General features: G+C 39.7%; 3 protein-coding genes across 4 annotated transcripts; 1 reads left to right on the top strand and 2 right to left on the bottom strand.

Moving 5' to 3' along the window:
- The first annotated feature begins 434 nt into the window (after positions 1-434).
- Positions 435-2,114, top strand: Pbp49 (proximal sequence element A Pbp49). The gene is made up of 5 exons (XM_072002835.1): positions 435-760; positions 830-1,019; positions 1,094-1,366; positions 1,451-1,695; positions 1,782-2,114. The coding sequence occupies exons 1-5, from the start codon at positions 570-572 to the stop codon at positions 2,050-2,052; spliced, it is 1,170 nt and encodes a 389-aa protein (XP_071858936.1). The 5' UTR covers positions 435-569; the 3' UTR covers positions 2,053-2,114.
- On the bottom strand, positions 2,070-5,000 carry LOC139987008 (protein O-mannosyl-transferase TMTC4). Its single transcript, XM_072002832.1, has 9 exons — positions 4,802-5,000; positions 4,498-4,723; positions 4,244-4,427; positions 3,982-4,161; positions 3,459-3,919; positions 3,008-3,388; positions 2,833-2,940; positions 2,591-2,732; positions 2,070-2,524 (listed from the first exon to the last, which is right to left on the bottom strand). The coding sequence occupies exons 1-9, from the start codon at positions 4,818-4,820 to the stop codon at positions 2,090-2,092; spliced, it is 2,136 nt and encodes a 711-aa protein (XP_071858933.1). The 5' UTR covers positions 4,821-5,000; the 3' UTR covers positions 2,070-2,089.
- Positions 5,001-5,257: 257 nt separating this feature from the next.
- On the bottom strand, positions 5,258-19,143 carry LOC139986379 (uncharacterized). 2 transcript variants are annotated; one of them, XM_072001666.1, is made up of 12 exons: positions 17,017-19,143; positions 12,303-12,397; positions 12,089-12,218; positions 11,772-11,875; positions 11,456-11,633; positions 10,826-11,069; positions 10,565-10,739; positions 10,368-10,494; positions 10,122-10,295; positions 9,917-9,999; positions 9,477-9,515; positions 8,798-8,940 (listed from the first exon to the last, which is right to left on the bottom strand). In XM_072001666.1, the coding sequence occupies exons 1-11, from the start codon at positions 19,141-19,143 to the stop codon at positions 9,494-9,496; spliced, it is 3,459 nt and encodes a 1,152-aa protein (XP_071857767.1). In that variant the 3' UTR covers positions 8,798-8,940; positions 9,477-9,493. The 2 variants fall into 2 exon arrangements, with proteins under 2 accessions (XP_071857766.1, XP_071857767.1); XM_072001665.1 differs by lacking the exon at positions 9,477-9,515 and having other exon boundaries at positions 5,258-8,940.
- Positions 19,144-24,244: the final 5,101 nt, after the last annotated feature.

Below are 24,244 nucleotides of genomic sequence, written 5' to 3' on the forward strand. Positions count from 1 at the left end.
AACTACGCTTGACACTTTCTACTTGCGAATTATTCGTCGTGACTGTTGCGGATAAAAGAGCGTTGTACGAGAAAGTTTGCAAGTTAATTCTGATACATTTGTCTTTAGGTGTTTTGTTTAGTTCTTTGGATTTTTTCTTCGGATCTTTATACGATATAGAAAGTAATGGCGTGAGATAAGTAGTAAAATATACTTTCTTTCTATAAATTTCTCTTTTAACGTAAGCATCCTAATTTTTGGTTTTGAGATAAATAATTGACCGATGATAAGTAATGGATCTCCGTGAATAATGTGGCTTTCTACTCTGCATTGCACCGCTATCTATCATCGTTTTAACAAAACACGTCTTCCGTGCAAAACGAAGGTTACCATTTGTCGATCATATATTTTTCTGAACTGTAAAAATTATTATTATTGTCTTTGGTCTTCAGTCTTAACCTCGAAAGTTTGAGAAACACCGCTTGCCAAAGCATGATGCAGTATAAACAATCACAAAATGTTGTGAAATGATGAGCTCATTTTATACGTTGAAATAAGTGTAGTTCAAGATATTTCTTTAATTTGTCACAATGGACGATATATATAAATTTTATAATAGAAATGCATCAGCGAAAGTGCATATAAAAGAGTATTTTGATAACTATCGGAAACTGATATCCGATTGTTTTATACCTATGAAAAAAGATGAAAATAATATGATGGAAATGATGGGAGTCCAGCTTACAGAGGAAGAAATGTCCACGTTAACAGAATATTGCAGGTTTTTCAACATCTGTAAATTTCGGCCTTTCAAAGTTGTTCTACGATAATATAAAACAATTATTTTTAGCGTTGATAATTTAACAGTGGAAGGAGAAGTTCCAAAATTAATTAATAATAGAAAAATAAGAAAAAAAGAGGTGTTTGATGCTCAAGAACCACCAGAAGATGTACAGTTACAAACTATTCAAAGTCTAAGGCAAAGGTTAAAACAAACATTCAGAAAGCCTACTTATAAATACCTAAGTGAATTGTTCGTAGTAAGTATCTAGTTTGAAGTGGAAATGAAAACAAATATGTTTTGTATACGATTACTATTTTGTCTTTTTCTCAGAATTATAGAGAGGTAGAAGCAACAAATGAAATATGTGCTGTTCCTGGTCATGATATTCTTATATTTGTTAGAATTTACTATCCTTTCTTGCACCGTGGGAAAAGTGCACCAAAGACGGAATGTGGTACATTGTTACGATTACATAGTATTATAGCGGTTCTAGGTTCTCAAACACTTGCTCAATTACGGGATAAAATATCATGTATTGCTGATTACAGTATTTCTAGAGAATGTAGCAATAACTTAGACAATGCGATAGGACCTATGGCAAAAGTAATTTATTCTTTCTTATTTTTCTTTCTTATATTTAGTTAGATGCACTGCATTTGTAATTTATAGTATTTTTCATGACTTTAGGATGTTTACAAATCAGGATTTTTTTTTATTGAAAATACTTTCTATAATGATATGAGATGTCCCACAAATGTTGACTACAGTAAGGTAATCATCAATTGGGCACAAAGAAGACCAAAATTAGGACCTTTTGAAACTACCTTAATGGAAGATTGTACACTGGATTCGTTGTGCGTAAGATTTGGATTTCCATGGGTGTACAAGCACCAAGGTGGTTGTGAACATTTAATTGTGTTTAGCGATGCTAGGTAATTTTATTGTGTCATATCTAAACTTCTAATTTTGAAATAGATTTACATTTTTTGACCTCATTTTACTTTCCAACTATTTTCAGGTTTATTAACTGTGATGATGAATTAGTGATATCCGCATATCCAAGAATAGTTAGATTAAGACCTACATCTTCAAAATTTTGTATGATATGTGGTATCTTCACTGTTCAATGGGTTACAATGGAACATGAAAGAATACCGCACAATCCTTGTTATTTTTGTGATATTTGTTTTAAGTCTTATAACTATATTAACGGTAAGAAGGTCGGCGAATTTAAAGCGTACGCATATCCACGAAATATCGAAGCCGTGAAGGGAAAAATAGAAATATAAATGTACCGAACTCCATCTGTTTGCATCAAAAAATAAATTATTTTATTAACGTTTTCAAAGAATATAGCTTTCTCAAATTCTCCTTTGCACTATTTAATTCTGGTTTGAATTCTAATGCTTTCTTATACATATCTTCTGCTTCATTGAGTTTATTCCATCTATGATACAGTACACCCAAATTCGTATAAAACATAGCATCTTTAGGATTCCTTGATATTGCATTCTTAAAATACACTTCCGCTTCCACAAAATTTCCTGCTTTCCCCAATATGTTTGCGATATTGAAATGAATAGATGCGTCATCCGGTATATATCGTAAAGCTTGATTTGCTATTTTTAGAGCATCTTCACGCATACCTAAATCATCAAGAAGTAATACCATATTGGTCCATGCTCTTCTGTGCGTATTTCTTTGTTTCGTAGCAGATTCCCAGGCTTTCAATGCTTTATCATAATTTTTCTGCTCCAAATACTATAAACACAGTCACTTAGAATTTCCGTATTTACTTTCTTTAAGATTTTAATTAATATTACTAACCAGCACACCCAAATTATAAAAACAATCAGGATATTTGCTTCTATAAGTCAGAGCAGTCAAGTAACTTTTTTCCGATTCTTCGTATCGTTTTAAAGCTGATAAAACAATGCCTAAATTCATCCATGCTGTGGCAAAGTCCTCCCTAAAAATGACAACTTAGTAACGCTGCATTTCCCAATAGAAAATTTCAACCAAGACGATTAAGTAATTGGACATATATACATACATACAATTAGACTTACTGTAACTCAATAGCTCGCTTAAACAACGTCTCTGCTTCTAAATACTTTCCTTGATTTTTGAGCAAATTTCCGAGGTTGTTCATAGCTTGAGCATACGTGGGATTTAGTCTACTTAAAACATATTAAAGTTATTTTACGTTTGAGAGATTTATTTTATTTCTGTAGTCTTTTATACCTTAGAGCTTCCTCGTATTCGTATTGCGCTAATGTAGAGTTTCCGGAATCAGCCGCATTTTTCGCAATATTATAGTGTACTTTTGCATTTAATGGACAAACATGTAATGCTGATCGGAATAAGGTAGTTTCAGTTCTCCATTGGTCACTTCTTATCCACGATTTCATAAAAAACAACGAAATTAAAGCTACATATGTTAATAGCAAATATTGCACAGGGACACGGTTAGAAAGTTTCTGTAATCCTATAACAACTAAAAGGCAGTAACCAGCAGAGGGAATGTATAGAGTTCTCTCTGCCAAAACGAAACCAACATTAAAAAAGATATTGCTGGCTGGTAAAAATGGAATAACAAGCATTGTCACTCCCATAATCGAGTATCTGCAATACAAAGAAAATTTTCTTATATTTTTATCTCATTGTTCCATAGATTTACGAAGTATATTATTACCTTAAAAATGTATCTTCATAAGAATTAAATATATATATCACTATTGCACCAACTATTAACCAGAACAGAAGAACAAAAAGTATTCTTTTATCGTTAAAATTAATTAAGGGTATACAACCCATTGACCAATCAAAGCACAGCCATTCAGGACATATCAATAGCCATATATTCAAACAGTAAATATAATTGTAATTTAATATTCGTAAAAATATATTGTGCATGAATGATGCTGGGTTATCCACAGGTTGAAAGATTGGAGCCTTAAACTCCATTATGCAAAATCTTGAAATTATAAGTATCAAACCAGACGCAAAAAGTATAAAGAGCCTGATTAGTAATTTTTGTTTTTGCTTAATAAAATTCTTCAATTGCTCACACGAAGGTTTTGATGTAACGAATAAAATTATTTGAAATGGATATAGCTTGTTCACTACTATAATGTCATATATGCAACAAATTCCCTGAAAAAAGATATTGTCATTATTATATTTACACACTAACAGATGGAAAAAATATTTTTTACCATTGCAGTAATTCCTGTTTCTTTGCACAACATTGCAATTGCAACAGATGTGATACAACCACACATACTGAGACATCTGTATAATAATCTCCTTGCATAGATTGAATAGTAATAAAATATAATGGATATCCACATAAATAGAGCACACAATAATTCTGCTCTACCTACAATGCCTGAAACCTATGCATTTATATGAATTAGGGAAACAAAAGGTACATCTTCTATTCTTATAAAAGAAAAGTATATAATTACAATTACATACAGCCTCTGTATGCACTGGATGGATAGCAAATAATGCGGTAGCATAAAACGTAGTACTCCTTTCTTTTGAGTCTATAAGTATATTAAATACTGGTAACATTAATAAGGAAACAATGGTATGAAGTATTATATTCACTATGTGATAATCTTGAGCTATCAATCTTTCACGAAGCCAAAAATGTAATCTACAAATAATGCAATTCATTTAGAAAATATACTTAACACGTTAGTTCTTATTATATAAAAAAATGCTACCTAAAAGATAAGATCGTAAGTGGTCTATACGACTTATGGCTTTGCTTATATGTCAGTCTTGTACCCCAAAAATCATTTTTAAATATGTCCATCAAAGGACTGGTTTGTACATCTTCATTATGTACAATGGCTTCAGAATCATCAAATACAAATTCACCATTATAGCTATTAATAAAACACAGAGATAATGCAGTGATTATAATTAAAGAAAATGATATTGGAACATCTGTAAAAGTTAAATTATATTATTAGTATTGTTTAATTTATAAAATACAATACCATACAGGTATGTACATTAATGTACCTGGTAATTTGGAATTCATTTTTAATGGTATATTGTTTTCCGCTCTAACGAATTCTATCAAATATTCATCTTCAAGTTCTTATATATCTGTTCTTTCTAATTAAAAATTTATTATCTTTGTATCTTTGTATTCTGTAACAAAACGCCTTGAGAAATTGTGAATTCCTTACTTCTTACCATTTTCATGTCATTTTCAATGTTATCGGTAGAGCACAAAATACAATTAAGTAGACGAGTTTCATAGAATAACGAATAGATGGCATTTCATGTAACTCATGCCATGTTTCATGTCCTGTAATACCGATCACGAAAAACTTTTATAATCTTGCGCCCTGCGCGATTTATCGTAACGAATCCATACATGTGTATATGGTTGCATTATTTGAAATTTATTTCATATCAAAATAATAAAGGTAAAAGGGAAGGATAAGAGAGTGAAAAATCGATTTCAGATAATAGTTTTTACCATTCATTTTTATTAACTTGCAAAATTACCTTAATTGTCTACTCATGCACAGATAAAATATATAAATAAAAATGTAGGTAAATAGTGAACGTGAGTCTATTTATCGAGACGGTCTAAGCATGCGTGTGCAAAATTAAACCACAAATTCGAATTTCACATCGAAAAAAAAAGAAGAAAATAATAATAATAATCGTCTTCCTTCCTTTGTTCGAAAAAGACACGAAATCGTGGCATGACGACGCTCGATTTAAGAAATCACGTAACAGATCTATAGAACAGTGATAAACCTATCATAGAATAATGAATAAATATAACAATCGAAAACATGGCCAAATGCAATGACGAATAATATAACCGGACGTTCTCGCCCATCTTCCACGTGTCTCAACTTTCGTTTAATGAAAACTCGATGCGCACTACATTGTCACAACGAAATTTTTACCAAGAGATATGCACATATATATACATATACATACATATATATATATATATATTGTAAAAAAAAATCATAACGAGCTATATAAAAGATACAACTGTAAGTGTTAATAGTTACATCTTTGGACAGTCAACAAAAGCGATCACTCGCGGTGAAAACGGTTCTCTGAACGCGGAAGCGCAATAGAGAAATTAAATAACTTCCGTGATAAACGTCAACCTCTTATTTGGGGAGACCTATTTGGATGATCGTTTCCTCATTTTTTTCATTTCTTCAAATGGTCGATAGGAAGCGCTAAATCTCCTCTTCTTATCGGAAAGATTCTTTCCTTTCTCTTTTCTCATTTTTTAATGATAGAATATCTAACAGTATTTTAAGTTAATAGATAACTCGCCAAATAAAAGATTAGCTATCCTTAAAAAATATTACGTCGATATTTACGAATTCGATTCTGTAAGAGGTTTTTCTATTGAACACCTACATCACTTTATTTCTCTTTTACTGTTAATCGTGAAAATTCAACGACGTAAAGGAACGTGTGATTCCATCGTGTGATATCGAAAGCTGGTAAACACGAAATCTCAATGAACGACTTTAAAGAATGGTTCTTAAAAGAACCGATTTACGTAATCAAGCGAACACAGGTACGTAACAGCAACAAGAACAATAACCATGTTTCAGGAGTATCGATAGGATCACAATTCTTTCTAATATAAATATTTCATTTTAAAACGTCCGATCGTTCAAAGATTTTCGATATGTCTTTATTACCATTGCGAATTACTTATGATATATTTTGGTAAATTCTTTGGAAATATTTCCAAGATGTATTATCGAAAGTGATTATCTGTAATATGGTCCAGTACTCGAGCATCCTTTACGACAAAGAATTTTCAATCAACGCTCGTTTCACGTTGCTTGCAATTCAACTCTGTTAATTAACAAATAACACGAAACAGATTTAAAATTAACGCGCCATCTCACGTGGTCTTCGTTATGTGAATTATAGCACACATTTCGACTAGAGTAATATTATATATGTATACGCAGTTAAAATTAAATTTCGGAAACGAAATTAATATATACATTCCAGCAGTCTTGGCGGCTCAAGCGGATTCTCGTAAATCAATTGTACCCTGAACATACGAGTACTCTTCGAGTACTTTCACAATCAAACGTAACGATATATCGCTCGTATAATTATCATTTAATGGAACAACAAGTCGTAGAATTCACGCAGAAATAAAATCTCTAATGAGCAATTAATTTAACAGTAACAATTAAAACGTATTTAAGAGATGTTTAAAAAACAAGAGGGTACAACTTCCGTTCTCCAATGTCGTAAATTAGGTTAAGTTGAGCCGCGTTTAAGAATCCATTGCTGTGGCAGTAGACACTTTCAACAAAATTTCACTACACGCTCTTCAATGATCGTCATATATACGTTCTTCATGGTGTTTTCCTAACGAAAAGGAATCTAAAAATAGAATCTCCTTGCATCTGTCAACGGAGATTTGCATACTTTAAACCACAATAATTTCTTAACAACGATTTAAAAAGTATCTAAACTCTCGGAGCCACTTTATTAACGTAATTAAAAAAAAAAAAAAAAAAAGAATGGAAAGAAGATAAACAATCGATATTCAGAATGCATCGTTTCGAGGAGAACACTATAAAGCAACTTTAACTTAGTTTATAAAAAAAAGCTACGTCCACTCAACGTCCAATTGGTAAAGGGAGATCCCAATAAATCCCTTTGAACCTCGAAACAAATGTCACTTATAGGTTGAAAGGGACGATGTTCCTATCATTTAGAGCAGCATCTGCGTTCACACAGTTTCTCTGTTTCTTCGTTTTCCTTTCTACCTTCGCGCTGAAGATAACAGAACACGTCTCATCTTTGGCTTGTATTCATGATTTTGCAAGAAATGCCTGCAAATACGTGGAAAAGAAACAACAATCGTAGATCGTAGTCTGAAATTTCCAAAAACAGAATAGGACACACCCACATTAAGAATATTATACCGGATCGAATTAGAGGAATATCTTACTGTTACGATCTCGCTCGATCCTTTGAACGTTCTCGTGCGTGCAATACTTTGCGTACAGTGTAACACTATGGCTTACAAGACGATTATATAGGGTAACAGCACCTCTTACTCGCAAATCCAACGACGTCGAATCTTCTAACGCGCAATTTCCAGTTGTTGCAGCCTCGGGCTGAAACTAGGGTGTATGTTTTTTCGCGGAATTTCATCCCGTTCTTGTCTAAAAAATAATATCCTTCGAACTAGAAAAATTGTAGTCCATCGGGATGAATTTGCTTGAGAACCGACTGATTAAATTGTTTTATATTTCTACAACTACTGTCAGTTGACTTTCTTATAAATGGCTGCAGCAATTGAAAGACCTGCATTTTTTTTCAAGTGACTTTCTCGCGTTAAGTAAAAATAAGGGTCCGTGATTTGCTGTCTATTTACAACGTGAAGTACACAATATGTATATCGTAGAGAGATTGAACAATGACGCTTGCTTATCACACATCGTCGTGCCGTTGCCTGAATCTTCCTCTCGACTACTATTCATAGTTACGGATCGATTCGGTGATGTCGAAGCTTCTCCGTTTCAAAGAGGATCGCTCGATACTTCCCTCTTGCTATTTTCTTGTCTCAAACGATTAAATATGTCTAACTTCTAAAAAAGCTTCCGGTTCTGTTTCATTGATACGTTTTTAAGATTGTTCGATTATACTATCCAGGTAGAAGATTAAAATCAATCGTTTTCAGATGTCTTTGTACTTGAAAGAAACGACTCTTGCCAGATCACCGAATGGATTCGTATGCACCGTTTCGTCGAGAATCGTTTCACCATAATATACGGCTGTTCACAAAAAGATTACACGACACTCCTACTATATGGAAAACAACTACGCGTTTAGACTACTGAATTGCCTCGAGGAAAAAGTCAATTTCCCCCTTCCTTTGCTTTCTCTTCTCGAAGTTGACGTTCGGCTTTCCCATTCCCATTCAATTATCGCTCTCAGCGTAATCGTCGCTGTCACCACTGTCGTAATATTGGTACCTCGACTGTTGACAGTTGAAATCCGATGGACTGTTCGTAGATAAATCGGGGTATCCTTGGAATTCGGTATCTACACCCTGAAGCACATCCACGGATTCACCGTCCAGAACCTCCAGGTTTTGGGAAAACACGTCTTCCGACATGGAATCGTTTGACCTAGGAAAAATAAACGCCTTTTTTCTTTTTTGTTTTAAATAAATCTTCGATTCTGTCATAGGGCAAAATAATAGGTGAACTATCATTGATTCAACTACAGCGCTTAGTCGATTAAAAAATGATGCAACACAGGTTCATATTTTAGTAGAAGCAAAAACGGCGTCTAAAAAGCATTTGAAATTCAATCCTCGAAATTCACTCTTGGCTTACGAGCATGTAAAGAGTTTCCTTCATTCAGCGATTATAGGAATAAAAATATACAGCTTTTAATAGCGTTAATCGTAGTTTCGAAATATCTCGACCATCTTGCATGAATTAAAATTAATAATATACCGTATGTTCAGCCGAGAGCCAGTTAGTATTCGAATAATACGGTACGGATGAAACGGTACAGAGAATTAAAAAAAAAAAAGAAAAAAAAAAGAAAATAAGAAAGAAATAAAAATAAGCGGTTAGCCGACTCTCTAATTAATACATTATGCATACACGAAGGTCGTGCATCACTAGATCATGCAGTTTTTGTTTTGTTTACTTACTGAGCTGCAGATGATGGTTACATTTCATCATCACACAGCCTGCAACAAACGCATAGAGCGCACTATGGTCATTACGGTCACAGTACAAAATGAAATTGTTAGATCCCGCAGCATGGCATACTGTTTATCTAACGACAACGCATGCCACAATTTGAAAGCTATGACTTTCGTTTCATAGCTTGATATGATAAGCAAGAACTTTCTATGAAACGTCTATTGTACTGCACGCTAGTGTTCGATATTTCTTAATGTTTTAAACGATTCTTTAAACGAATCCCTGACTGATTTCATTTTAATGAACACTAATCTCTATTAATAATATCGATGAGTTATATGCTTGATGACGTTAATAGATGATAGTAAAAACAATATTCACGTATCGATTATATGACATAGACGAACCGTGTGTGTAATGTAAGTCGCGCGAAATCAATACTTACATTTGCTCATTCTGTTCGTTACCGCTCTCTTCGGTGACCAACAGTTCATACTCCTCTGCAGCGAATCGGTCCCAATCCGACAGCTGTTGCGTATGAAACAAAAGAAAACATAACGATAACAGATATCAGCGAGGTACTCATAACAACGAGTGTTTCCTGGTAAATTTCGTTTTATTTGCATTTGATAATTTCGAAAGCTTTTTACCTCGTGACCATCAGGGTCATGCTCCCTAGCAGATGCAAAGGGATCTCTCTGCTCGTGATCCAGGTACTTCTCGAGGTTGAAGAACGTGTCGAAGAAGATTGAGGTCATCTTGCACTTCTTCAAGTCGCTTAGAGATATCTTTCCCGGCGTCGCTGGTTTGATCATGTCCAACATCTACCAACCAAAAAATTATTAACTTAAAATTATAAACAAAACTACATAATGACGTAACTTTCACTTACTTACCTGACAAAGGCAATCCTCAAAGGGCAACGTTTCCAGTCCAATTGCTTCCATACGATGCAACTGTTCTTCATAAAAATATTCTAGCTCGTACATCGACAAATATCCATCGCCATCGAGATCCATGCATCTATCGATCATCCGAAATGAAATACCTATTGTTCGTACAACGCATGCAGCTTAAACATTACATGTTATACCTGAACCAATATTCAATAGCAGTCGGATGGTTTTTGTCCTCCTCGCTTAACAAGAACCACACGAATTCCGTGTAACTCATTTTATCCTGGGGTTGTTGAACGCCGTTTCCGCTTTTCACGCCACCCCTGGTCACTGCACCGCTGAATATTCTCGCGATCATACGCTTGGAAAGAGCTATAATACGATCCAACCAAAAATAAGAGAATTCCCTAGCAACGAAACTTACAAAGGATGTTTTTTCTGCAAGAATTTTTCCTCACCGTGATCATTATGCTTTGTGAGATCCGTTTTGTCGATGAAGAGATCGTGATCTCGATCAAGCTCCCAGAATTTGCAGTAGATCACATAGAAATGCTCATAGCTGAAGTAGGCAGTCACTTGATTGATGTCCTCCTCGTGTTCGAGGATCGCTATCACCGACAGAAGGTTGCTTCTTCGCAGTTCGGCGACGGAAATTCTTCCGCTCCAGCTTCGATTCACACAATAGAATATCCTGGCGATCACCTGGCGTCAAGAATCGTGAAAATCATCAAACAAGATATAAATATAAATTCGTCGCCTTAACTACATCCTCGATATTGAACGTACAAATACGACGTGCAAATACAGAAGCCGGTTAAATAGAAAAAAATCTGAAAGATTCCACTTAAGTGGCTGATGTGAAATCGAGTAAAAAAAACAGCGCAACGTTCGCTCGTTAAAATGATTTTCCAATGACCAGAAGCGCGCGGGATAATTGCTCGAGGCGAGCACGATCATCTTGAATAATTCAAGACGATCCACGTTGCGTAAACTACGGTCCATCTTCCGTGGAATCTTTTTTCTTCTCCCTCTATCTTTGCCTGCATTGAGAGAAATATCCAGCAAATATTTATCGCGCGAATACGAACCGTGTGTACGTAGCGTGAATGGAACTCAGTAGCTTCTTTGAGGAAAGTTAAACCGGGATGAGTCTCGACTACGTCTTGTACCAATGGGATCAAATCCTCTGGTAGTATATTGTTCCTCTGGCCCCGGGTTGTGATTCGGATAAATTTGCTTGCCGCGTCATGGTAGGTGTTCGACAGTCTACAAATAATCAATTCCACGACAATCATTAAACTTACCGAATTAGAGAACAATTCTTTCGAATTGAAGCGCTCGAATATCTCGATTCATTTTTCAGATGTGTTTATTGACTTTTATAAGGTGTATGTTATAGCATACTCTTTCCAAAACTCGAGGAACGCGTTCATCTCAACGTAGCCGGTCTGATCTCCTCCGGCGGCAAGGAAAAGCGGCACCTTCCAATAGAGCGGCAAGTCGCATGCCTGCAAGACAAATCATAGCCTTTGTATGCAGCTGTTCTAACCACGGAACGTTAGAGTTACGGCTTTCCCACGTGAAATCGCTGCCCACGTGAGAGAATACGCGAATGGTCAAGATCAAATCTCGACTCGAATCTCTGTATTAAAACGAAGAACGAGTAAACGAGGAAGAACGTTATCCTTGGGACTTTTAACGAGTTCCAACGGTCGTTTTACCTTGGTGATAGCGTGAAATTGGGCTCGAGATGCACGATGACCAGGAAGAGTTTGGAAAGCAGCGGTGATCCTCGCGATAGTTGCCTCTACTTGCGACAATGGCAGAGGTTTCCCTCCGGGAAAGTAAAATCTGCAATAGAAATTTCGTTTTCGTTATCCTTAATCGAATAGTTCAACGGTTGTTGTATCGTATACGGTTTGGATCAATGTTTACCGTGGTATGTGAACGTTTCTGTTCGCTTTCACGTGCCTCTGGAGTGTCGTGTGCGGTGGCAAGCTCTTTTGCTGTGTCTTGTCTTTCGCGTACGTCTAGAACCAACAAGCATCGTTCCGGCCAGACTGATTGGGACCGTGAAAAGTAGCAAAATCGCAGCCTACCTTCTTCTATATATATTCGCTTAGTATACGATCGATCGTTATTTGAACATGGTTACGATTTTGCACCGTGTATTTAGTGATATTATTCGCAACGAACCCGTAATTATAGAGTTACTCAACTCTGCTGCGTTCTTCGAATTACATTTTCTACGGTTAAAAAATTTCTTAAGTCGAAGCCGAATAATTTTGCATCGTGTGCTAAAGTTTCTTTCGTTCCATAAAACATGAAAATTCAAGAATCGCAGCAGGGTTAATCTCGTAATGCAGCATAAAGTTCTCGAAACATGTTGGAGAAGCTAAATTGGCTTTATTTCCTCCAGTTAATTTCCTTCGTTACATAACTTGGTTTATGTCGCGTGTTACAAACAAAGGACACGGCAAGCCACGATCCTGATCTCATTATATTGTTCGAGCTTCCGGTTACGTTGGATCGATGCGGTTCTCCAAGGTGTCTAATCGATCGTCGTCGACGAGTCGGAATAATTCTATGCTTCTTCGAAAGCGCCGTTCCGAGGCGAAGTTATCGGCGTACCAAGGACACGACATCCTGTTACGCGACGCCAAGGATCCGAAGAATGCAAAGAGGCCGGCCAACGCGGCTAATGCATCGCCTCGCCCATGTGACTATGGTTACATCACGAGTCTCCTCCTATATACGCTGTTGTTTCCAACATCACGGTCAAGAGACGACAGGATCTTTCGGTTCATCGCGTGTTAGGTGTCGATCGTTAAACACTGTACATCCTTTCCTTTGCTTCATTTCAAATATTTGCTTTTTTTCCAAGAAAGAACGGGAAGAATGGAGATTTTACAAAGTTTGCTCAACGAAGATAAGAGATGTCAATGATCGCCAGAAATAGTGGCAAGGCTAACGACAGCAGCGGTAATAATAGACGCGGGAAAAAAATACTGCGAGTAATAAAAATAGCGGTAGAGCTTCTTCGATGGAATCCGTTTAAGGAAGATCAATAATGCACGCCCGTTCCACCAGGCGAATATAAGGCAACGTCCGCTCGAGTGACCGAACGATAATCAACGATAGTCCCAGATCGAACGTATCGAGGGGGATAAGACTCGGGGAACCTAACTTGGAATGAAAATAGACTTAACGTAAGAGTTGCTATTCACGAGAGAAAGTTAACAAGTGGAAGAGCAACGAAATTGGAGTATGAAGCAGATATAGTATAGATAGTTATAATATAAACAACGAATCGATAGTTATCGATAAGCGAAAACGCGAATCGTTATGAAATCCTGGAACAGATCGGGTCCCGTGACATTGGGGCAGATTAGGCAAAACGACTGGTACAATTATCGCAGTCTCATGTTTGGCACGGTTCGCTGTCTGACACACGGGATACCGTCAATCAGCGTTCCAATTGACATAGCAAATTCGGCTACGCCTCCCGATCGAATCCTCGCTCTGCCAACCGGCCAAGGACCACTCGTTTCGATACCGAATACTTGACCTTCACCGTTCGACCGATGCTGCGGTATTTACATTCAATTTTGTTACCCATCGGTGCTTTAATTCATGGGAGAGGAGGATGCCGGGTTCGTAAACATATTTTAAATTAATTGGACCGCGGCTCTGACGATGAAAGAGAGTGGCAGTTTCATCGAGGTCCTGATTCAATCAGATATTCTTGCGAGGATCGTACAGAAAGTTGAAGAGAACTGCGCAGAGAAATGCGCCAGCCAGGGAACCTAATTTGTTGATTGGATTCATCGAGAGCTCTATCCTTAAGAGGAGAATAGTTTATTCTACCATTTTAACCTTCTAAATGTGCGAATTTGAATATCTAAAGTTCGATATTAAATTTAAATATTCAAATCTACGTGGTTGAAATTATATGTTCGAATTTAAACGTAAAACCTGTACGTCGTTAAAGATATTTCATATCGATGCGTTTCCTTCCTGGTTCCCATTATCCTAACGAGTGTCGCTTGTAGTTGGTCACAGTGAACTTTCCTGGCTTGAGAGTCCGCTTTTCAGCCATAAGCGGTGATAGAGTCAGCCACGCTCGATTCCAAGGCGACAGACGACGGCCTTTTAAAATCTAGCACGGTATCCAATATGGAGCGGCTACAATGAGTCAGTCAGTCGTCGCAGATATTCGCCGGCGAGAACGATTTCTCGCCGTTAACCCCAAGGGCGCTCGAAACTTTTTCCTATTTTCCTTTGACCGTCGTGCCACCGATCTCACGTCGCCGCTACCCGAGTCTTCACGTTTTTCCATATCGGGTTATATACACACCAATGATACAACGCGGCGTTACCAATCGCACGTCCTTTCCAATGGGAATTTTAATTACCCGATACCTGGAACCTTACCTAGCCGCGTGATCTCCTTAAGCCGTTCTTCTATCGTTAAATTAATTCCAGCTGGCAATTTCAACGAAATTACCAATTGCAGTAATCCTATCGTGCGTCGTGACCAACTATATTCTATCGAGTTGTCATTCGTTTCTATACAATAGCCTTGCGAATCATGGACCACCCTGCACGATAAATAACATCAACGTAACGTCATGGGTATTATTTAGCCAAGAGTACAAGACGATAAGCGGTCGAGAGCTGTCCGTTTCCACTTATGGCCATGGTGGTCCGCTTTATTCCTCTTCTCGAGGTCGAATAACATTAATCGTAACGAAAACCGAGCAGTGACTCAGCGGCTCGGCGATCAAACAAACGAGAGACACGCGTCGATTAAATTAATCGAGCCCTCTTCTCTGATATCACGATGAACTGCGTCTTTTAAACTCCATCGACGTATTTTCCTTTTTATTCTTCGTCCTGTTTATGAGTCGTCTTAAACGGTTAATAGCCACGAAAACTGGCGACGAAAACATCGGCTACCACATAGAAGGAGAGACTTCATTCAAGCATAAGAAAATACATCTGGCATTGGGCAGAGGCAACAAACATCATTGACTTTTGGATACATCCACCAACTTTCACGTTGCTTTTTTTTTAAACACATCAAATTTTCTTCGACTCTCCTTTATATCCATCGACGGTGCAACGCGAGGGGATTGCTGCGGCCTCTCTGCTACACATTGCATCCATAAATATCCATGTGTTTCTCGTTTACTTCACACGCACGCTGGAATCCGTGGAATCTTGTTGTTCCCATTGTTACTTTGTGCTGTTTATTACAACGATATCGAGAATTCGCTATCAATTTTCTCGAATCAGCTCGATAATGATCTCGAATTAATTGTAAAAGCTGCAAGCGGAATTGGCAGGAATTTCTCTGAGCAAAATCTAGTTTAATCTCAAAGCATATTGAGAAGACAATAACAATGTCATAGCCGAGCTCTCGTTTCACGTGTATTGTTTGATCATTCAGTAACGTCATATTGGAGAACCGTGTTTTATCACATGGTGGATAACTCACGATTAACTCGCTTCTTGACTACCCGAAGAAGATTCGCCGATTAAGCTTAATAACCTCCGTGATTCTCGATAGATCGTACCAAATAAAGGAAGAAAAATTTGGAAAGAGGCGCGTGGTTGGAGTTTGCTTGAAGTGATTATAAGGTTACGAAGACCGGTGGATGCACTCGAAACAAGTATACCCATGTTAGACTAGGAAAAGCCAGGGCAATAACGGTTTTTGGCAGGCGAATCGTGCCAGGTATATTTCTCCTCTTCCTGGCTATGATCCAGAACCACTTTGAAACTCGCGAGAATGTTTCTTTCTTAATCGTTCGATCGATTTAAACTTGTGTTTCTTATTATCGTTCGATAGTATATCTTCTAAGAACAACATTGAAATATTCATAGATTCGCGTAAAGATTAATTTTAGAAGAATCATCTAGGTAACCAAGTTTTTCGAGAAATCAGGTATTTTAACATGGTTCAAAGACGATGACAAATGGTCTTCGACATTCCAATACTCTTCGTAGCCTCGGTATATAATTTTGAAGGTGCTCCAATTTAATAACATCGTTCATATCGTTCCAAAAAGGAGAGATCAAAGGCAGCGAGTTCGATAACAAAGATGAGAAGTAGCATCGGGCGATGCTCGAGAAGAAAGACTCGAGGCATGCAGAAACGACCTCTACGCGAAGAGATCTTGAACTCGTTTCGAGACAAAAGTGCAGGAGTCGACCGGTCGAACATCCTCCCAGAGAAGGAGGAATTTGGACGGCGACCAAAACGCCCGATATAAGCCACCCAGAGCGGCGAGAACGCGTGAGAGAAGACACGTCTTTCCGATCGGCATGGACTCGAGGTTTTCGAGGCACAGACTCATCCCATCGAATTAGACGCTGTTTCCAGGAAAACGTGGCTTGTCTTGCACGATTTTCTTTATGCATCCACGTTCGTTGCACAACCTACTGAAATTTTCGACCGGCTGAAATCTTCGCTCGAAATTTTCCGCCTCTACACCGTATCCCTGGCACGAAATTCAATCCTCTCGATAATTTCCCAACTTCGTCAATTCATTTTTCCAATTATCGTCGCGTTAATGAATCTTCGATAAACGAACTAAAAAGTAAAAGAGAAACGATAATCATGGATCGATGAACGTCGACTTACCTGAGCCTTGTTTTGAACATCGTGCCCGGTTCTCCAAGTGTTGATAGCTGGTTGCCGTGGCCCCCGTTTGTCAAGCAACAGCTCGCTCGGACATTTCTCGAAGATCAAAACGCGTTCCGCGACGGATCCTCTGGTCAAAAACGGTCTAATAGGATTGTTTCCGGTGCCAGTCGCAGCAGCAGCTCTTATATGCTGCTTCTGTTGCGTGGTCAATTCCGGATGGGGCACTTGTTCGATTCTCGGCCTAGGAGAATTGATTCTAGGACCCCATCTAGACGTAACAGGATCCTTCTCATCTTTGTTAGCTTCCTTATCCTTTTGTATCTCCGTTTCGAACTTGGACCTCGTGGTCGACACCAGCTGCTCCGTAGAATTGAAGTTGTTGTTTGTTTTCTGCTCCTCCAACCTCTGTTGAGTCGGAGGATTTTGCTGAGCCGCTCTGTATCTGACTTTCGCGTAATCCACCATTGACATGTTTGACAAATCATCCTTGCTTAGAGATTTCGTATCCGACGTGCCACTGGCGTTGCTACCAGGCGTCGGAGACGCGGCACTGTTCACTACTGCGCCAGAAGTGGTCACCAGACCGCTTGCGTGATGATTGTGACCGATAATTATCGGTTTAACAGGCTCCACCTTCGGCTTCTCCCTCTTTATCGCCGGTTTCTGGCGAGTCAGAGGTACCGTTCGTTCTACGGGCTCCTCCGTGATCACCGAGCCCGTCTTCAGGGCATTTATCAGTCTTTCCTCCTCACGAGCGACCTCGTCGAGGTAAACGCTCGAATTAGAACCACTATTTCTTTTCTCCTCCTTACTTGTCAACGATTTAACTTCCTGCTGAGGCGATCTGGAAGGATCTGTCACTCTTTTACTTTCGTTTAATTTGTTCTTTAAGGGCCACGTAGTCAGTCCTGAATTCGTCGAAGAATCATCGAGATTAGAGGCGGTGGGAGAGGTGATTACCGTACTCGTCGGCCTCTTCTGCTGCACGATCTTCGACGGCGTTATATCCGCCGGAAAAGTGGTCTCTATGGTTTCTAGAAACACTTCCCGGTGGTGAGCACCGGGAATCTTTGTGGATACCTGAGGCTTCACTATCTGCGACGGCTTGTTCGCGAAAGGGGACGTCGGAGACAACAAAACAGTTCCCTGTTTCGGTTTCACTTGACTACCAACGTTGCTGTTCTTCAGAGGAGAAGTCTGCGGTTGTTGCTGCTGCTGCATCGAGTTCTTCTCGAACTTCTCCAATGCGAATTGTATCGACGAGGGCAGAGTCTTCGACGGCGATCTCTGCCTCGACGCAGCTAACCTAGCCTTGTCCTCCACTACGAAATTGTTCACCAGCTTTTCCAAGTTCCCGTTATCGAGATTCGGCGTTTGACTCAATATATCCACCGCGGTGGCAGGGCTAGAGCTCGTAGGAGTAACTTTTCCCGTACTATTCGGGCTATTGGACGCGGAAGTCGGCGTAAGAGCAGTTCCAAATTTGTCCGCGGCCGTAGCATTACTGTGGCAATTCAATATCTCTGTAGGAGCTAATCCTCGACTCTTCCATGTCTGATAGATCGCCTCCGCGTGATCGCTGATTTGCTTGGCGATCGCTGCAATGTCCTCGTCACCGGACGTCGACGTTTCTGTCGGAAACTTCTGACGCAGGTCGTGCTTCGCGGTGGCTGCCATGCTTGAGCAGCGTTCGTGCTGTGTCTGTCGCTGCTGACGCAGCTGGGGATGGTGCTCGAGCAAGAAGCTCGCGGCGCGTCTGCTTAACTCGGTCGAGTGGTCCAAGACGAGCTCGGCGAGCCGTGGATCGGTCTCGAGGGGGACTACGTTCACCGGGATCGCGTAGCCAAAGTGAATCGCCTGACAGTCGACCTGCTCGTGGCCGGTTCGGGACTCGTTCACCAAACAGGCGTTTAGATCGGGACAGTGGACGGCCCGACTGGGCCGCGGATCGATGGTCACGGGGACGAAGAGGTCGCGACGGGTGGCGCAGACCCGGCGTTCGATCGTCTCGATTTCTATCGCCAGCTGTCGGCCAGCGATACCGCCAGACCTCGACGTCGCCGTCTCCGCTTTGAGCCTCGATGACGATGTCGATGATACCGTTGACGATGCCACTTCTGGCATATCTCAGGCCAACTGGCCCAAGATTCTCGTTCTCCACGGCCACGACGGAAGTCGAGCCACTGTCCACGCGATCCTCGCTCCCTCTGCCTGTCCCCCCATCGTTCGATTCGTTTTCTTTCCTTCGGTCTTTTTGCCTGATCTCTCGTTCTCGACGGTTTAAACGTTAAGTAGTTCTTTTAGCGAGCATTGAACAACGGAGGAGGAAGGTTCTTGTTTGTCGTAGAGCTCAACTGGTACGCGAGCGCGAGTTCACGTTAGGGTACACCGTCAGCACATTATATAGTTTAATTATAGACCAAGTATGTCCACTGTTACTGCGGCGGAATTCGATTCTTGATGGTCACGCGGCTGGTGGCGGCTGATCAAGCTACATCTTCGCGTTCTTCGATGTATCGGGCGTGATCTGAAAGAAGATAAATATAAATTAGTATTTATCCCGGCTGATCCGAGGTGGATGTATTTTCGGATATGATACCCACGGTACGCGGTGTGAAACCGTGGAGATCGCGTCCTATAAATCTCGCCCTTTGTCTTGGACATGGTATACGTAATTAGAAATGATTTACTGTGGCATATACTACGTTTGCGTCGAGTAACTGCTTCGTACACGGCTCAATAAGAATGATAATTACAGCTGATATGGAAAACGTAGCGAGATAGTAAGATTAAAGTAAGTTTTAACGTAAGAAAGTAACAAATAAAAATCTCGATCAAAGTCGTATAAAGTAATGTTATTATAAATTCTTACTTAATTAATCCATACGTTTTCGTTAAAACTGGCCTTAAATTTGAACGCATTATGTATTCTTTACAACGTGAAACGAACACATTTTTTCTCGCTGCTCGAAAAATACTCGTTCGTGAAAAGATTATCTTTATTACAATCCTCATGGAGACTCGTAAAATGCCTCGAATGATCTTGGAAGTTAGCATAATAGTCAATGCAAGTCGATTTACGATCTTGCTACGTTTCTTACTTGACCATGAATTTATATTCCAGCTAGTTCTTCCGAAATTTCGCATTTCAGTCTAGGCTTCTTAAAGCGCGAAGAAGGATACGAAACGCGTGACAGGCTTTGTCCAAGTTAGATCGCAGCGTCGTATCGGTACTTTCACCCTGCATTGCTACGCGTATGCAAATGCGTGCGTACGGGCCGTGACCAGGCGTGCGTGCACGGCTTCGATCGTGCTCGAATGGCTGAGACCCGTGCACGTTACGCGTTCCTCACGTTTTTCCTCTCCTCTCTACCCTTTTCCCCGGCCCATTAACCCAAGCAAGGAGAAATTTGTATTCCCGAAGCGAAGCTTTCTTTGTCTCCGACTGGCCGACGTGCGTTTGGCAACTTACTGGCGATGATTTTTAACGTTATCCCGCATTCTACTCGCGCCACGATGTCAAAGACTTCGCGGGAACTACGAAGAAACACTGGCGAATTATTCTAATTTCTATGCTTTTAAAGTAAATCGTCGCGCCGACAATTCGTGCTTTCTATTTCCGTTGATGAAGATTTCTCTTTTTTCGCGTTTGTCTCTTGCGTCGAATCAGGCGCGTTCCTCCGACTTTCAATAGTCTTCCACTTATCGCATTTGTCGAGTTCTCTATCTTCACCTCGTTTGTAGATTACAATGATAGATTGCATTTGTCGTTTCGATAAGAATAAAAGATAAGCGTTTTTAATGTTTGTCTGATATCAGTGACAATGTAAGTCAGCTAATCTCTACATCGTTATGTAAATCATCGTCATATGTAATAATCGGTCGTTTCTTTTTTTAGTCGAGGAATCTAGCAATGGAACCTGGCGTCCTCGCTTTTCGCACGCCGTCCCTGCAGTATATGCCAAACGAATTTATGGACGTACCCGTTTCTGTCGAAGCTATTTCTCCGATCTACGACAATCTGTCTTCGTACATACAGATTTTCTACCTTCGTTTTTTCCCAAAGATTACATTTACTATGAAAGTTTGGCAATACAGATTCGAGAGATACTCGAGACCCGTCGACGTCCTTAATGTCAACGATCGTTCAAACAATCTCGCTACTTTCACGCGGAACATACTCGAATAAGTTCCTTCTTTTGAAGTTGTTTTGCGATGGAACTCGACTCGATGAACGTCTCGTAACTACCATCGTATAGTTTTTAACTTTCGGCTAGGTAAATCTTAAGCTTGTAATAAACGATTCATGGTGTACTCTAAATATATCGTTCGCTAGGGATAAGAGGTGACGTAACAACGAAAACTATAAATTCTTTACAGGAATATGATGTAACCTTCAAAGCCGAATAGGTATTCTGATCGACGGATTGTCTAACGTTTCGAAACGCATAACGTACAGGTTCTAACAGCGCAATTCCGCTGGCTCAATAAAAATAAAGTATATCTCCCTCGACCTGGTTTCCGAGTTGCTGCCCACCGCACCGTTTCACGAATCAACAACCTCTGCACAACCTTGCTATTTTCTACCAATCTATGAATCACTTTGGCCTGTGATAACGGCACCACCTACCTTTTCCAGCTCCCTCTCTATTTCTCTCTCTTTTTCTCTCTCTCTCTCTGTTTGAAACAACTAACGATGAAACAAACGAAATGCTGAAACAAGGTCGCAAACGGATCACACTTCCAGATTTTCCACCTCTAAATTGGGGTAAACGCGTCACAGCTCGTCCTTTCGTCAGTTCGAATAAAAGATTCGCCAGGGAAATCACAGCGTTGGAACACACGGACTGAAACGGAATTTTCGTTTTCGATGTTCGTCGGATATTCGACGAAAGTGGATAACAAGCGAGTTTACCTAGGAATTTCGCCGGAAATACCGTGAAACGTCGAAATCGCGTGTTGCTGGAACGGTTCCAGGAGAGGACCGGATAATCAACGACCGTCGAACGTGAACGACCGACAGAAAGTCGAACAACGATCGCACATCGCGGCCTGATAAGTGTATATCGTAATGGGTCGCGTGTCAGCTTGTCACGTAGCGGTGTACACGCTTCGTTTTCTACGTAGAAGGGACTCTCGACGTCGCATAACTCGGTCACGTTTGCGGTTTGCATCGTTAGAATACGATACGGCCCACTAAAAATAGCGGCCGAGCCAATATCGATACGCTGTAAACGGTGTCAATCCCGTGATCGGAACCACGTCGAGTGCACGCAACGTTCAGTTTCCGCGTGTATGAAATAATCCTACCTTTCATTTTTATTCTTCTCAAATTGCAATTTTATCGAGGAATACATACCCAGTCATGAAAATAAATAAACGTGCAATTTACACGATTGACATTTACCTCAAATAAGCTCAAATCTCTGCATTATTGAATAGCCTCGGCCTTGTCATGTTTCAGAAGATTAAAGTATACATGACAAAAAGTTACTATACTTTTACTACTATATTCTTCTTTTGCGCAATAATTTACAAGCTAATAATATTAGCGGATTATGTAATAGATGTTACGACCGAACAAATTCTACAACCTTCACCGAAATCCCTAAAAGGTTGCAACAGAAGGTCGGCAAAATTCTGTTACTCGTCGATGCCATAGGATTCCATAGAAATACTACTATGCAGATGGTCTTAATTAATCTCTATCTACCTTCGATCGTGCTCAATTAAAACACATCTCGCGCAAACCTTCAATTTGCTTATCATCTATGAGGGAAAAGTAGGACGACGTGATGGGAAGAATACAGATCTCAACGAGGCGGGAGCATCGCGAAGAAAATTAGTTCAGACAGTTTCACAATCGAAGACGAGAAGGGTGTCTTGTTATAAATAGTTAATGCAACGTGCGAAAGAGAGGGAAAAAATCGATTTCAAGGATGACCGTGTATTTTTCGCCGACACGGTCCATCGATTCCGATATCGATCCACTGGCAAAATATAGAATCCCTCTATCGAACCTTCAAGCTCTTGTGATCATTTCACACTAGGAGTACCAATTTCTGTCCTTAAAAATATCCTTTCTTTAACGTTAATATAAAAACCAATTCATCACTTTCATCATCATTCACCGTTTTAACTCGTCAATCTCTCGAACTCAAGTTTTCAGCAACCGCCGTTCGATTTTCCCTGGAAATTCGCAGAACAAAGATAAAGAACGTTACTTATGGAACGATTTGATATTATATATAATAAACGATCGAGACGTTGAAATTACACATGATTCGTTGAAGAACTGTGAGTTTCTTCTCCTTAAAATGTCCGTATGATAAATACGCAAAGAGAGAGAAATTGGTGCGATTACGCGAACGACGCTGTATGGTTTACTTAATCTCAAGGCTGTATGGACCCTTCGGTTCTCGCGGTCAACGGGAAAACCTCCGTACGCAGATGGAATCGCGATAATATGTAAAACGAACGCCACGAGGGTTTGAGCGTTTCGGATCTCGAAATAGCCGGTCGAAAAGTCGCTCACTGGGGCCCTCTTGCCTTCCACAGAATTTCACTCAAGAATTCGTCGCTAAGTCAAGCAGTTTTTAGGCTTAACAGCCTAAAGTCATTCATCCATAGTCTCCGGGCGTTATATTAAATTCTTTATTGCCTGGTTCGTCCGTGAAATTGCCTTCTCAGGCGAGAAATATGAAGAATCAGAATCAAGAATAAGCACTCCGAAAGAAACTTTGCGTAGAAGTTCGTTGCGAAGTAAAATTTCGAAAATTTAATTTACCATCGTATGAAAAAGAAGATCAAGTGAAATTCACAAGGCCGATGAACGGCAGATTACGATCAAGCATTCTTTTCGCAAATATTTTTAGATCTCTTTGAAATATTTCCAAGGAGCGGAGATATGAATTATTATCTGGCAGAAGACTTCGTGAAACTGTCTCTAGTCGATAGTTTTGCCATCAGATTGACCCAAAAATTCCAACTCGTCATCGAGTCCCCTCAATAAGCGAAAGGAAAAGGAACCGATCAATGCGATTATCGACGACGTTGGGACAGCCTCGAATTTACTAGGCAAACTTTTCGATAAATCAACTTTCTCGGCGAGTGTTCTACGTCTTTCGAACTTTCGACAACATCGGAAGTTTTGCCAATAGGCTGCTTAAAAGTTTTGTGTATTCTGGCCTGCTTAAATGCTTGAAATAACATGGATTGACTAGAG

This window comes from Bombus fervidus, chromosome 4 (genome assembly GCF_041682495.2).
Source record: "Bombus fervidus isolate BK054 chromosome 4, iyBomFerv1, whole genome shotgun sequence".
In the NCBI taxonomy this organism is placed as follows: Eukaryota; Metazoa; Arthropoda; class Insecta; order Hymenoptera; family Apidae; genus Bombus; species Bombus fervidus.

Excerpts from the sequence above, each read along its gene's own strand:
- Pbp49 (XM_072002835.1), top strand. The coding sequence starts at position 570 with ATGGACGATATATATAAATTTTATAATAGAAATGCATCAGCGAAAGTG. Across the intron at positions 761-829 it reads ACGTTAACAGAATATTGCAG|CGTTGATAATTTAACAGTGG; the intron begins GTTTTTCAACAT and ends AATTATTTTTAG. Across the intron at positions 1,367-1,450 it reads CGATAGGACCTATGGCAAAA|GATGTTTACAAATCAGGATT; the intron begins GTAATTTATTCT and ends TCATGACTTTAG.
- LOC139987008 (XM_072002832.1), bottom strand. Across the intron at positions 2,941-3,007 it reads GAATACGAGGAAGCTCTAAG|ACTAAATCCCACGTATGCTC; the intron begins GTATAAAAGACT and ends TGTTTTAAGTAG. Across the intron at positions 2,733-2,832 it reads AAGCGAGCTATTGAGTTACA|GGAGGACTTTGCCACAGCAT; the intron begins GTAAGTCTAATT and ends TGTCATTTTTAG.
- LOC139986379 (XM_072001665.1), bottom strand. The coding sequence starts at position 19,143 with ATGCCAGAAGTGGCATCGTCAACGGTATCATCGACATCGTCATCGAGG. Across the intron at positions 12,398-17,016 it reads ATGTTCAAAACAAGGCTCAG|ACGTACGCGAAAGACAAGAC; the intron begins GTAAGTCGACGT and ends TGTTGGTTCTAG. Across the intron at positions 11,634-11,771 it reads TTCCTCGAGTTTTGGAAAGA|ACTGTCGAACACCTACCATG; the intron begins GTATGCTATAAC and ends GATTATTTGTAG.